Here is a 13,594-nt window from a genome sequence, read left to right as displayed (position 1 = left end):
TTCAGGACTGGTGATTATCTTTAAAACATACACTACAGCAGTTTTACCAAATTGTGTTTCATTGGTAAAATAGTGCTGAGTAGTTTGGAGTTTAGCTGAACTTGACATAATGAATTTTTTACATATTTATTCTGTTCACGGTTGCCCAAGAATAGAAACAATACATGTAACGTTTCTTTATCAGATTAGTTTCCTTCTGTTTCCAGTCATTCTAACTGAATTTCTAAAAGACCTTTGGAACAGGTGTTTTAAATATAAGGTGTGTTTCTCAAGAGGTTTAACTGAAACAGTGCTGCAGGTTTAAAAAAGTGAACCACGTGTATCCTGCACGAGTAGTTGACAGTGTGCCAGCATTCATGTGTGCAATGATTCTGTAATCTGATTTTTTCTTTGCTGCAATTAAAAGGAAAAAATCCCCAAGGGTTAAACTTACTGTTTTAATACATTTTAAAAAGCATTATTGAATACTGTAAGTATTTAGCTAATCTGAAGGTCTCAGAGCTAGAACTAAGATATCTTTGAAAAATTGAAAATTAAAAAAAAAAATTCCAGACTTTGAAATGAACTTTTAAAATGAATGAAGTTATGTTTTATGTTTAAGCTCTTCCTGGAACTCAAAAATTCCTTTAACTCATAAAAATTTAGGTAGAGCCCATGTGCTCCAGACTGTGTTCTTACATTTGGTGGGTTGTTGAGGGGAAAAAAAATCTTTTTGATCAAGAATCAAACAACTATAAGCTGTAAATAGTGCTTGCTACATCCATGTCAGAAAATTAGCTCTAAAGAATTTTAATTAGAAACTCTTGATGGGCTTTGGAATTTATTCCATTCTCTGCAGATAAACACTGCAGTGGAAATTTCAGTGAAGTTTGTCTTTCTGCTTACAACCAAAATTTCCATTTCGCCAGTGGTTTATATTTGATCAGTTATCTTAGCCATGCAGAGACCTTTGCAGTCAGCTCATGACAGCAGTTGTTGTGCATGTTCACTGCTAGTTAGCACCGTTCCCTCTGATCTGAAGATCATTAGTGTTTAACCCTGGGAAGCCCCACTGTGTCTCTAAGCAGCAGCCCAAAAGCAGTTATGAGATACAGAAATTCAAGAACCTGTTTTACAACTATTTGATATGTCCAGATGTAATGCTAACATGAATATTTATGACCTGGATGCTATTCATGGAGACCTGTATTTAAGCTGTCATTCAGCAGATAGGTTGAGTTTCCTCTGGAACTCAGAGCTTTGATTTCTGCTGGGTGGAACAGTGTCCCCCATCATCACATCCCATTCCATGGCTTCCCAGCAGCTCTGTTTGCTGAGAATTCTGAGAGCACAGTTGCAAAGTTACCTTTCTCTGTGGGCCATACATAACTATAAAGAAGGAGCTCTACTTAACATTTTTCAAATTATTAATTGTTCCTACAGCATTTAGGAAAATCATCCACTGTGGAAAAGGGCTCCTCCCCTGTCTTATTCCCACTTTTAGCTATTGGGAAGAGACAGTACCAAACAGAGGTTATGATTATTAGAATTGATAGGGGTTTTAACTTCACATTCCCTTGGGAAGCATCGCTTTTATTTGTACTGAAGCCAGTGGAATTTACTAGAGACACTATAATTTAAATTTCTATGAGAAATAACGTACCGATATTCCCCCTCTTCCATAGACCCTATTTCATAATGGAGAGTAATCACAAACCCTTTTTAGAGGAAAACTGTGAGTGTGCATCATGATTGATTTTAAGAAATTAAATTTTAGATTTAAATTTGCATTGCATCCAGGCATCCATCTTAAAAATTCTGAACCAAGTCTGGTATTGTGAACCAAAAATATAATTAGTTTACAGTCAAGTAGCTAACAATAAAATACAGGCTGTTTGGGTTGGGTTTTGTTGAGGTTTTTAAAGCTGGCAATTGCAATTAATGTAAGTTTAGAGAGCTACAGTTTCCTTTTAAGTGCATTTCTTGTTTATTACTAGTTGCAGGTACTTTGTGGGATTTGGTCAAAGTAGACAGAATTAACAAGCTTTTCTTTTGAGGAAGCTGGTTCTATCTGAGAACTTAAAGTTCTAGAATTTATCATCATCCACATAAAGGAGAAATTGGCTTCTCCTAATTGAAAATTTGGAACATTCTGGGCTTTTGACTTGCCAAACCAAAGAATTTTTTCCTGCACTGAGGTAGAGTGAAACAAGGTAAATAGAAGTATAACAGTTGCCATTTCAGATCATAGCAACTGTGTGGTCTAACCTCCTGTTTCACCTGGGAGTCTTTTTCTGCCATGTAGGTCTGAAGCATCCAAGGTTTCCATAATAAAACTATTAAACAATATTTTAATTTCACATATATTAGCATAGTATACTACAGATAAAAGAGCAAACCAACCAATGTAACTTTCCTATGTACTTCTGCTGTAAATCAGGTACTGACAGAAATGCCAGCAGTGGCTTTTCCTGCACTGAGATAGAGCGAAACAAAGGTAAATATGGGAACTTCACAGTTCAGGCTACCCAGCACACCAAAATTAAGAGCAACATAGGCCATCTATTGAATTGAACTGACAACCTATAGTGAGTTAAAGCTTCCATCCTGCATCCTAGAATGCTGCAGCTCAGCAGAGCTGGCAGAGCCTGGGTGGCAGGTTGGCTCTGCAGTGTTAGTTCTGCGGGTGTCTGGGACCTGCAAACTCATACTGAGTATTGGAATCGATACACGAAACATTTCTGCACTGCACACTTGTTCTGAAGTGAGGAGCACATGTTTACAAACCTCTTTCTGTTTAAACAATCACAGCCATAAGTGGTTTCTAGATGATTTAGAGAAAGAGAACACATTAGGTTGCTGTTACAGACATTACCAGCAAATAATCATTTCTGAAAACTGCTAATTGGAGAAAATAATGTAAATGTATTTGTTTTATGATAGTCTGGTTTCTGGAAATACTATTCCACTGTTTTAGATACTTGCATTTGTAGATTGGGTCATTTAAGTAGCTGACTCTGCTGGAGAAACACATTGTCCATATCTCTACCTCTCTTGAAATAATGATTAGTGTTTAGTATTGCTTCCTTTTAAGAATTGGATTCCTTAACCATCAAATATCTTCGTGGTTCAGCTGATCACACACTGCTGAGATAATGTGCCACCCACATTTTTGAACCAATATTATGTTTAAATGTAAACAATACGGAAATTGAAAATAGCACTCAAGAAATAAATATATTAAGTTGTTGGGGAGGGGGCACTTTTTTTTTTGTGGGCTTTTTTCAATACTTGTTCTTCTTTTTGTGAAATATGCTATTTCAGCTGGAAAAGAAACAAAGGAAATCCTGGGGCCTGAAGCTCAGACAGATGTAATTGGATGTACAGGTATTTCTTTGTTAATCCAAGTCTCTTATTCATAAAGTGCTGTTAAATTTTGACTAGGTATTTGGAGTGTCCTTCTGAAATCTTTAGAATTCTCCCATTTCTCTTTATAAAACTGCTAGAGTTCTTAAATTGTAAACAGCATTTTAGCTGAGGAAAAATAGTCTGGGCCCCCTTTGTGTGTCCTGAGCCCGGAGGTGTCGGTGCCGTGACACGGAGCAGCCTCTTGCCCACGTCTGCCCCCAGAGCGGCTGCAGCACTGCGTCTCTGAGGGGCAAAACAAGGACCAGCAAAGACCTTACACCTGGCTGTGCAAGTCAATAGCTGGGGTTTTAAACTATTAAGAAGTATACAAAAATAAACATAAGATAATACTATATTTTATTATCAAATAAAATCAAGCTTCTGTTTGTACTGATTGCACATAAGGCAAAATAAAATGGTATTTCCATTTCAGACTCAAAAACAGGTGCTTTGTTTTTTCTTGTATTTCTCTGCGGGACAAATAATTATCATATAGTCCATCCAGCTTATTTTAAGTTGTATTGGTTTGGAGTTTTTCTTAATGCCATAGATAGATAGATAGATAGATAGATAGATAGATAGATAGATAGATAGATAGATAGATCTTATCAGAATAAGCCTTATTTAGAAACAAACAACCAAACAAAAAGACAAACCCCACATCTAAATATTGATATGTTTAAAGCTGTAGATTCACACACTCTTTTCAGCTCCTGTGAAGTCAAGTCTCTCCACGCATGCATGCAAAGCTACATTATACATTGCATTACAGTCTGTGTGTGAGAATACCTCATATCGTAAAAAGATTGTGTCACGTTGTGAATTGGGTATGTGACTTCACACTGAGAGCTGAGTGGTAAAACTCTCTCCTAATGAAAAGATACCTCACATTAATAGTGTAGAACATCTGTCATGATTTAGTGTGCTGCAGGCAGAGTTCTCACAGAATGCTCCACCATGGTAAAAATAAATTATATGAACAATGTATTTAGGCAAATACTTGGTAGCAAATATTTATCATACAAGCATTACGTAAAATATTTCCTTTATTATTTGCTAACATTGGAATACAGTTGTTCTTTCTTTAGAAAACAGTGGTTTTTTCTTTAGTTTTTAACTGGAAAATGTTAAAGGTTGTTAACTAGATCCAAAACCTTTTTGATATTCATTTCCAGCACCAGAGAGCAAGCCACTCAGAGTTCATGTTTGCTGCATTTCATCTGGCCAGCTTGTTACTCAGAGTTTAAATATCTTCTGGGCTTGTGCTAATGGACAGTTATAAATAACATTTAAAATTATGTCTTGAAGGCAACACATTTCCTTTTGCAAACATAGGAGCCAAGATGGTAAACTGGCCTTCAAACTACAAGGGCTAATTAATGTTGTGTTTAAGATTTGCAGGGAAGTTGAGAGGAACAGCTAAATCAAAAATGATAAAAATGCACTGAGTTGAAGAGGCAAACTGTGTTTAGTCAAGTTTTTAAATATCATTATGCTACTGATTTTCTGTTTTAAAACTTGGCATAATCTGGCATCTTCAAGGGCTTGACCTACATTAATATTTGTAAAGAGTTTTTAAATCTTTGGGTAGAGGGAGATTTGACACTGTCAGTTACTGAATCTCATTTATGTTCTTTTTAAGCTCTTAATTTCATACCTTGTGTCTTGTTTTTCTCTCTTAGTAAAAGAAGATGAATGTGATTCTGATGCAGAAAATGAGCAAAACCATGACCCTAATGTTGAAGAATTCCTTCAACAAGAAGATACAGCTGTTATTTACCCTGAAGCACCTGAGGAGGACCAGAGACAAGGCACACCAGAAGCCAGTGGTCAGGATGAAAATGGTAAATAGGTCACCAGTTCAGTTCTCATGAAATAATTGTATTAACTACTTCACCCAAAAGTTCTGCTGCATTTAGGAGAAAACAGTGCATACACCTGTAACTTCAGGTGAAAAAAACGTTTATTAAATAATTATAAGAGGATGGGATCATCGTGCAAAAAACATTGCTACTCGATTTTGTGAATCAAGGTGTTCACTGAGGTTCAGTTGTATGAGTACAATTATGGCCTCAGGTAACTGGAAAGAAAGATTTAAGCTTTCATAAATGCATTCAACATCATTATAACAGAATAAACATGTATTAAATGTAATGGGAGTAAAGCAAGCTAGCGTGGTTTTATATAAGAATAACTTAAGGGGAGTTATGTTTCTTTTTATATTTCTAAACAAAGCTACCAAAAGAGTCTATTAGATGGGATTTCTTCTATTGGGAAGCCAGTCTATGACAGGCTTCGGGGATTTTTTTCCCCTGGAAATACAACAGTGGAGACAAAAGAAGCATTGCATATACAAAAATGTTTATGTGAAAAAATAGTGACCTGTCATTATTTAGAAGTAGATTGTGGACTGTTTTCTCTGGAGAAGTTTCATGCTTAAGGTGTTCTTCTGAGTGAGATGAAAAATCATACTTTGTTGATTTCTTCGTCATGAAATACTTGAAAGCAAATCCTGTTCCGATTAGATTTGCATTCCGTGCTGCTTTCTGAAGTGTTCAACTTGCATAACCTGTGACAACTGTAGTTGCAACCAGATTGTGTTCCTTCATTGGAGGATTTACAATTTTTCAAAAGAAAGTAGCATCCTAAATAAATGGTTAGGAGTTGTTGTATTCTAGTAGTTTTAAAAAAACGTATGTAACTAAACGCAGAAATGTCACTGTAGCTGTAGTACTGTACCAGATTCTGAGGGAGAGCAGTGAAAGAGGTAATGCTAACCTTTCTGTTCTGTTCCTCCAGAGATTTTATTAGAGATTTTTTTTTAAAGTACATTAATGAATTTAAGATTTTATTATGTGGTGTCAGTGGCATGGGTGGTAAGATCAGTTTGATTTCCATGTATTCATTAAAAATACGCATTTGTATTAAAATTTGAAACTGGACCTATCCTAGTAACTTCGCAGAGAAGTATTCTGAAGATCACAATGCTGAACAAAAATGTTCATTGTTCTAATCATTTGGAACAGAAAATGCCAAAAATATAGTGACATTTGCTAACGATACATGCTTCAGACTGCAGGACTGGACAAGAGAAGTCACAGAGGATCAGAGTTTTTAGTGACTTTCGTAAAGCATTGCCGTTTGACCATTTACTCTGATGGAAACAGAACTTATGTGACATTTCCTCTGAGTTTTATTTGTGCTGAAATGGAATATTCTTTATGTCAGGTGAATTGAATTGTAGGTGGAAAAAAGAATTGAAGGGAATGATACTGTATCTCTACATGTGGGGATGGATTCATTTTTGGACAACACGGCTAAAGCAGGAAAAGCAGAAAGGGGTAGAACATCACAAAAACCAGTAGGGGTGTTACCTTGATTGTTACTGGAACAAGTGTAAAAACCTATATGATAGAAAAGGTGATGCTTTTTTAGTAATTATGAAACCTAGTCTGACTCTTCCTTTTCACTGTTGCAAGAGCAGTGACACATTCAGTAAAAATAAAGTCAGTGAGTTCCACACAAACAGATGAATCTCTACTTTGTAGAACATATAATCAGTCTGTGATGATAACTGCTGGAAGAGGTCAGGAAGGTAAATAATTCAGAAGTACTTTCTAGAGTAGTGGTTAATTTTATGAGTATTAATAATTCTTATAGTTCTGAAACTTCAAATGACAGTGCATAAAAATGTGCCCCTCGTGCGTCAGAGCATAAAAAGTTAATCAGTAAAGACTTTATGCCTTTCTTTCCTGCTCATGCTCGGCATAGTGCATAGGTGCATCCTTGCAGTATTTGCTTACCCTTTGTCTTGGAGCATGGAAGAGTAGCATGGTCATGGAAGAGTAGCATGGTCATGGGAGCATGCCTATAAACTGATGGTTTGATCAAACACAGCAAACCCTACATTTATTTAAGCATACTTTTGTCAATTTATAAAGAAAGATTTTTTTTCAAACCTTGAAAAAGTTTATTTTTTAAGGATAGAATAAGTTACAATGTATGGTGGGTAAATATGTTCCTAATAAGAAGGGATGGAGTTAAAACTTCATAAATGGTGGCATGACAGAAATAGACTTGCAAAATCAATATTGAGCTTCAATCTGATTTCACTTTTCCCTGTACAAATACAAAATTAACTTTATTAAAACCAGCAAAATGCATTCCATAGATCACATTAGAGTCATATTTATGCTCTCGTGTTTGATGTCTCTCCTTTCTGTCCCACAGAAAGTATGTCCTACTAACACATACATGTCTGTGTATCATAGAATTGTAGAATGGTTGGGTTGGATGGGACCTTTAAAGGTCATGTAATCCTGCAATGAGGAGGGACGTCTTCAACTAAATCAGGTTGCTCAGAGCCCTGTCCAATCTGACCTTGAATGTTTCTAGGGAGGGAGTATCTACCATCCCCCTGGGCAACCTGTTCAGATGTTTTACCACTGTCATCATAAAAAATGTCTTCCTTATATCTAGACTCAATCAACCTTTTTTTTGGTTTAAAACCATTCTTCCTTGTCCTATCAGCATATTGTGCTGACTTCCTCCAGTGTACACTGGGGCAACCATACCACAGTATAGTTAGTAGCATAATACCTGTGGAAAAAATCTAAATTATCATTAGTCCTTTCCTAAAACAAATGGAGCTTCTAGCAGCTGCATATTTTCTTAAAATAATATATGTAAATGTAAAGGCTGTTTTTTGAGGCTAATAAGTTTGGAACTTGCATTTATTTCAATATGTGGTATTGTCTCTCCTCTGTAGGAACACCAGATGCATTTTCCCAACTGCTCACCTGCCCATATTGTGATCGAGGGTACAAGCGCTTTACCTCTCTGAAGGAACACATCAAATACCGCCATGAAAAAAACGAAGATAACTTTAGTTGCTCATTGTGCAGTTACACGTTTGCGTACAGAACACAGCTCGACCGCCACATGACATCACACAAATCAGGAAGAGATCCAGTAAGTGGCGTTCGAATTAAGGATTTATTGTCCTCTGTAACAACCTGTGATTTGTTATGTGGGTAAAAATGTACAGAGCAAGGAGGCTGTTCACACAGGGTTGTCTGTGTGCTGAAGTTCCGGTCCCAGAGCACACACTTAAGCTCACTGCTCAAGTCAGGATTTTTTTGTAGCGGACAAAGTTTGAGATCTGAATTCCTATGCTTCATTCATTTGGGCACTATGGTTGGGCTTAAGTTTTAGTTTTCAGAAGTTCTTGGTAATTAGTTGGGTTTTCTCCTGTTCATTGGCTAAAATTGTATAAAATCTTCAGTGAAACACTTTCTTTCATAAATCCTGTTTGGATAATTCACAACTTACTGTAGCATTTTTGCCCTTAAGAAACAAACCAATGTGTTTCTTGAAGTGTGAGGTATGGTTTTTAAATGCAATTCATGCTATAAGACAAAATACAAATAATTAGTGCATAAACTAGTGTTTCACTACTAAATGAATCAACAAAAATGGCTAAAGATGTTGTTTTCTCTGGTTCATGGCCTGACTTGAAGGCATGGTTCCCTGAAATGCCTTCCATAAGTTAGCCATCTGATCACTACAGACAGTCCTGAGATGCTCTTCTGTCTCTCTTTTCTTTTCTTCTTTTATGCCCCAATTTTCCATTATCCATCCCAAGCACATACTTCCATAGCTTATCAGGCCATTGAGAGACTCAGGAACCAATTGAAACAGTCAGGAATTATCCAGATTAAAAACTATATAGATTTTCTACCACCTGGTTAAAGAGGCTTGGAGATATTCCCTTCTAAGGACAGACTAGAAAGATTGATGCTCTCCAGAGATGATACAGGTGACAAACATAATGGAAAGATACTAAACATAATGTAAAGGTAAAGGTACTTCAACCTGTCTGGTAGGTTCAAGTCAACATACATTTTGTTAAACTGGAAAGGCTGTAGCCCAGAGTAAAGGAGATGCTTTTTTACACATTGTTTATTAACCTCAATTCTATAAAGTATCACTGAGTTGAAGAATTTACCAGGCTTAAAAATTTATTATACATATTTATACCTGAGTATTCACGTTGATGGGTAAATTAAACAGGTAAAAGAAATATTGACCATCCTGCTGCAAGGGTTTTACTGTCTCACAGGGTCTGGAATACCTCACCAGCATATTCTAGTGTGACAGTTCTTTTTTATTCAAATATCTTTCCTATGAATATATTTCCCGTTTCTGTCTCACTTTGTTTTTCACTTGGTTTCCACTTTAGAAGTTACTGTTGTCTTATATGCATCTTGTATTTCTAACTATAAAATCTATGAATGCTGTTTGTGTAATGTTTTTTTTCTGAGCTACCACATTTATTTTCAATTTTTTCCAGTTACAAGCCTAAAAGTAGAATAATAAAGTAGTTGAGGGGGATGTGTGTAGTTTGAATGAAAAAATAAAAAATGCCATGTGAGTAAACACTCTCAGAAGAATTGCTACAAAGGGAAACTTAAATCATATTCCTGCAGATACATTTTAATGGGTTTGTACTTTTGAAGACACAATTGTATTTAATTCATGTTGTTTCTATTAATTATCTGGAACTCAATATGACACCTGTTTAAACGTGCTCTTTTCTCTAGAGCTGTAGCCAGAATTAACACTACAGTAGTTTAGATACTTACCAAATTTGAAATCTGTATTTGTTTATGTTATTGTCACAAAGTTGTCATGCCTTCAGGATTCGCTTCATGTGCATGTGCATTGTTACAACCTTTGTGTAATGGACAATGAACTTCTGTCCTTCATAAAGTATAGACCTATAGTTGTGAATCTTAAACAGCTGCATATTTAAAACATAATGTCTTACTCTTGAAGAACTTCACCTCAAAGTAGACTATTTGTATAACTTTGCTAGCTGGTTCATGTCCAGCATGGGACAATTTTGTAATTGTCCTGTACAAGGAAGAAAGAGCGAAGATAAAATCAAGTCTAATGAAGGCAGTGAAAGGGCCTCCTTCTGAGTAGGGGGCAGATATGCCAAACTGCAGCTATTTCTGCTTCAGCAGAGAGACTGCACCTTCTCCTTCGTCCCTCCCTCCTCCCCCATGTCCCTCACAGCTCTCCTGGCTGTTCCTACACCACTGACAGTTCATAGGAGGTGATGCTGCTTATGTATCATCTGCCTTCACATGTGAAGCACCAAAAAAGATGTTGAAGTATGAAAAGGTGCTTCTTGTATTTGTTCTAATTTTTTTCTCATCAATTTACAAAGCACCTTTAGTTAGTCTTTCAAAATTTCGTGGTGCTGTGCACACTGCTGACAAATGGCAGTTCTTGAAGACCATGGTCAAAACCATTTGTGGAAATAACCCAATATACCTGTAGTTCCTGTCTTTCAAAAACCTTTTGAGGATTCTCATTAATTAGTTTTGTTTCTCTGGTATGAAAAGAGTGAGCTTCAGTCCTAAGCACAGTAAATATTTGATGCAGGAATATATTATTTGCAAGTTACAGACCTTAATTCTGGTGTTTCTTCTTTCAATCCCTGAAGGAGTGCAGAGGAATATTCTTTGAATGCTGCAGTTAATTGTTTAATGAGCAGAAAATGGCAGTTATATACAGTGTATTAAAAATATATCAGACATCACTGGCTTTAACAGTGCTGAAACAGGGAAAACTATTTGAATCTGAGAAAATAAAGGTGAACGAGTATCACAGGTGGTACTTCAGAGAAGTGTTATGACTTCTCAGTTAAAGAAGAACCTTCAAGGTAATTCTGAGGAAGTCCCAGGTTTATAAAACACTATAGGATAGACAGCAAGAAAGAATTATATATGTAACAAGATAAAGGCAGAATAGGTTTGGAAACACTACCTAGCAGAAAGCTCAAAGCATCTTATAGCTATGACCAGGAAAGCAGGAAAACTCATTAAAAATTTGATAAGAGAAATGTGGACTTCCCTGCCTTAGAAACAGAACATTAAATTTTAAAGGCTGGAGCAGAAACATTTCTGACAGATTGAATACACGCACTGGTGTTTAGTATGAATATTTATGTCGTCCAGCATCTGCAGTAACTATATATCCTGAGAGCCGTTAACTTGTATAATCTCAAGTCAAATGGTAGTAACTGATTCTCTGCAGGCTTAAGTAAATCCTGACATGGTCCTCTGGACTCAGTGCAGTTGGATCATTAAAGTGAAATGCAGTGAGTCAGCCACAATCATCTAGAACATCATCTTCAAGGGACTTAGTTAAACAGAGCTGAAAAGCCATGTGGACTAGCAAAAGACAGCTGACAAACCCAGGAATAAGGGTCAACTGCTAATCAGGATAAGTCAGAGTGGAGGCTTCACTGCAGAGCCTGGGAGGAGGCAGGAAGGAGCCACCCTGCGGAGGGTGGGAGCAGTATTTACTGCGAGGCAAAATCTGCAGCTTAACCAAGCGCTTATCCCAAGGGAACAATCAAATTAGAGTATTTGGAAGTAATTTAGTTTATCTTGTTTCATTTTGTCTCCTGTTAGCATTTGTAGCATATAAAGGAGGACAAGAAGTTGAATGGCAAGGGTTGATTATTTGGACATCATATCTCATAGCAGAGAGCTCAGACTTTCATCCAGCAACCTGCGCAGCTCCAGGTTCTTCAGATCTGTAGATGCCAATCAGAACAGGGTCATCATCCTGCACTTTTCTCCATCCCCACTTCTCCAGCACAGTTCTCTGCCCCCAGTTATGGCATCTGCGCTCAGGGAAGAGCCTCAGCACTCTGAGCATCTGCTCCCAGCGCTGCCGGCCACAGCAGAACCAGAGTGAGGGGTAGGAGCTCCCCACCATGGTGTCATACCAGAGGAAGCCAATCCACACCAGCCTGTTCCTGGGACTGCTCATAGGAAGGCTGTTTCCCCCAAATACATGAATAGCGCCATTAATGAGTTTATGAAAATACATGCTCTGGTTACCAAAAATCTGCAGCTGCGTTCAAATAGTGGTAGACTATCTTTTTGCCAAATGAGCTCTACTTAGAAAGGAGCTGCTGGGTTTTTTTCAATAAATAATTTGTTTGAACAGAAAAATTTCTAATTCCTCCATTTCATGTTGGTGATTAAGCTGCTTCAACTTCTAAAGTGAATGTAATTTTTATCCTTAAAAATACATATTCATGTATTTATACGGTCTGTGACAAAATTACATATCTTGTATATACATGTCACATACATACTACACATATTTACATATCTGTCTGAGTTTTTGCTTTTTTTGAACTAGCAAATAAGGAAGAGGTTTGATGTTTTGCAATTGGGAAATCCCTCCATATTTTTATATATTTTTATTTCATTTTTTGCATTTAATTTGTAAATTGCTTGTGACTGAGGGTACCCTGATTGTCACTGAGCTAACTTCTCTTTAGCAATCCTGTGGCATCACTATATAGAGGAATCCAAGGCTAACAGTAAGCGCTGGAAGCATGTAAATGGAAAAATCAAGTCAACAGATTAAACTTTAAAAATGCTTTTAGAGGCTTTAATGTTTCTCTGTCCTGCATGAAATATTCTGTAGGTGGTGGGCTCAAGGTTTTTCTTGATGTTTTTGCTGTCACAGGTAGAATTAGCCTGCCCCTGAAACTTCTTACTCACATAATGTGTCAGTGTAAGCTTCATCTGAGCTTAGGAGAAGGGTCAAACTATATTTTGGGTTTGTTTTGTTTTTAATTTTTACTGCGCCAGATTTATTGAGAATACACGTCTCAGTTTTTACCTGATTTGAGATTTGTTCCTTTTTTATGCATTATCCATTCCACCTTCAGTCTCTTACAATTGTGGTTGATTCTTCTCAGTTTTGTATTGCATTTTGTCTCTTACAAAGAAAATACAAGGTGTTTCTCCAACACACTGTCCTGTGCAATAATTAAGAATTCTTTCTTACAGAGACATGTGACGCAGTCCAGTGGTAATCGAAAATTCAAGTGCACTGAATGTGGAAAAGCTTTTAAATATAAACATCACCTAAAGGAGCACCTACGAATCCACAGTGGTAAATATATCAAGCATTGAACTGAGTACAAATGTTGCCATTTCTACTTTTTATGCCTTTTGTGTGATAGCAGTTTTGTATGTCCAAATTTAAAATACCAGTGTTTTCCTTATTTTTTCCCCTTTGGGACGCTGAAAGCACTGACTGCAGCCTTCAGCTGTGTGCAAGGATTATGTTAAAAAAGAGTATTTACAGAGAGTATTTACAGTTTCAG

The 13,594-nt window shown here is 36.8% G+C and overlaps 1 protein-coding gene across 4 annotated transcripts in view; it reads left to right on the top strand.

The window, feature by feature from the left end:
• ZEB1 (zinc finger E-box binding homeobox 1) overlaps positions 1 to 13,594 on the top strand; it is a 119,312-nt gene that overhangs the window by 98,595 nt on the left and 7,123 nt on the right. For 3 of the 4 annotated variants that reach the window (XM_071559960.1, XM_071559962.1, XM_071559963.1), the window contains exons 3-6: positions 3,304 to 3,366; positions 5,070 to 5,231; positions 8,156 to 8,358; positions 13,275 to 13,380. In XM_071559960.1, coding sequence (XP_071416061.1) covers positions 3,304 to 3,366; positions 5,070 to 5,231; positions 8,156 to 8,358; positions 13,275 to 13,380 — 534 coding nt within the window. The remainder of the gene's footprint in view (positions 1 to 3,303; positions 3,367 to 5,069; positions 5,232 to 8,155; positions 8,359 to 13,274; positions 13,381 to 13,594) is intronic. The other variant, XM_071559961.1, reaches the window with a different exon arrangement.

This window comes from Pithys albifrons, chromosome 7, assembly GCF_047495875.1.
Source record: "Pithys albifrons albifrons isolate INPA30051 chromosome 7, PitAlb_v1, whole genome shotgun sequence".
NCBI classification, from domain to species: Eukaryota; Metazoa; Chordata; class Aves; order Passeriformes; family Thamnophilidae; genus Pithys; species Pithys albifrons.
The sequence above is the reverse complement of the archived record's forward strand: the minus strand, read 5'-3'. Positions and strand labels throughout refer to the sequence as shown.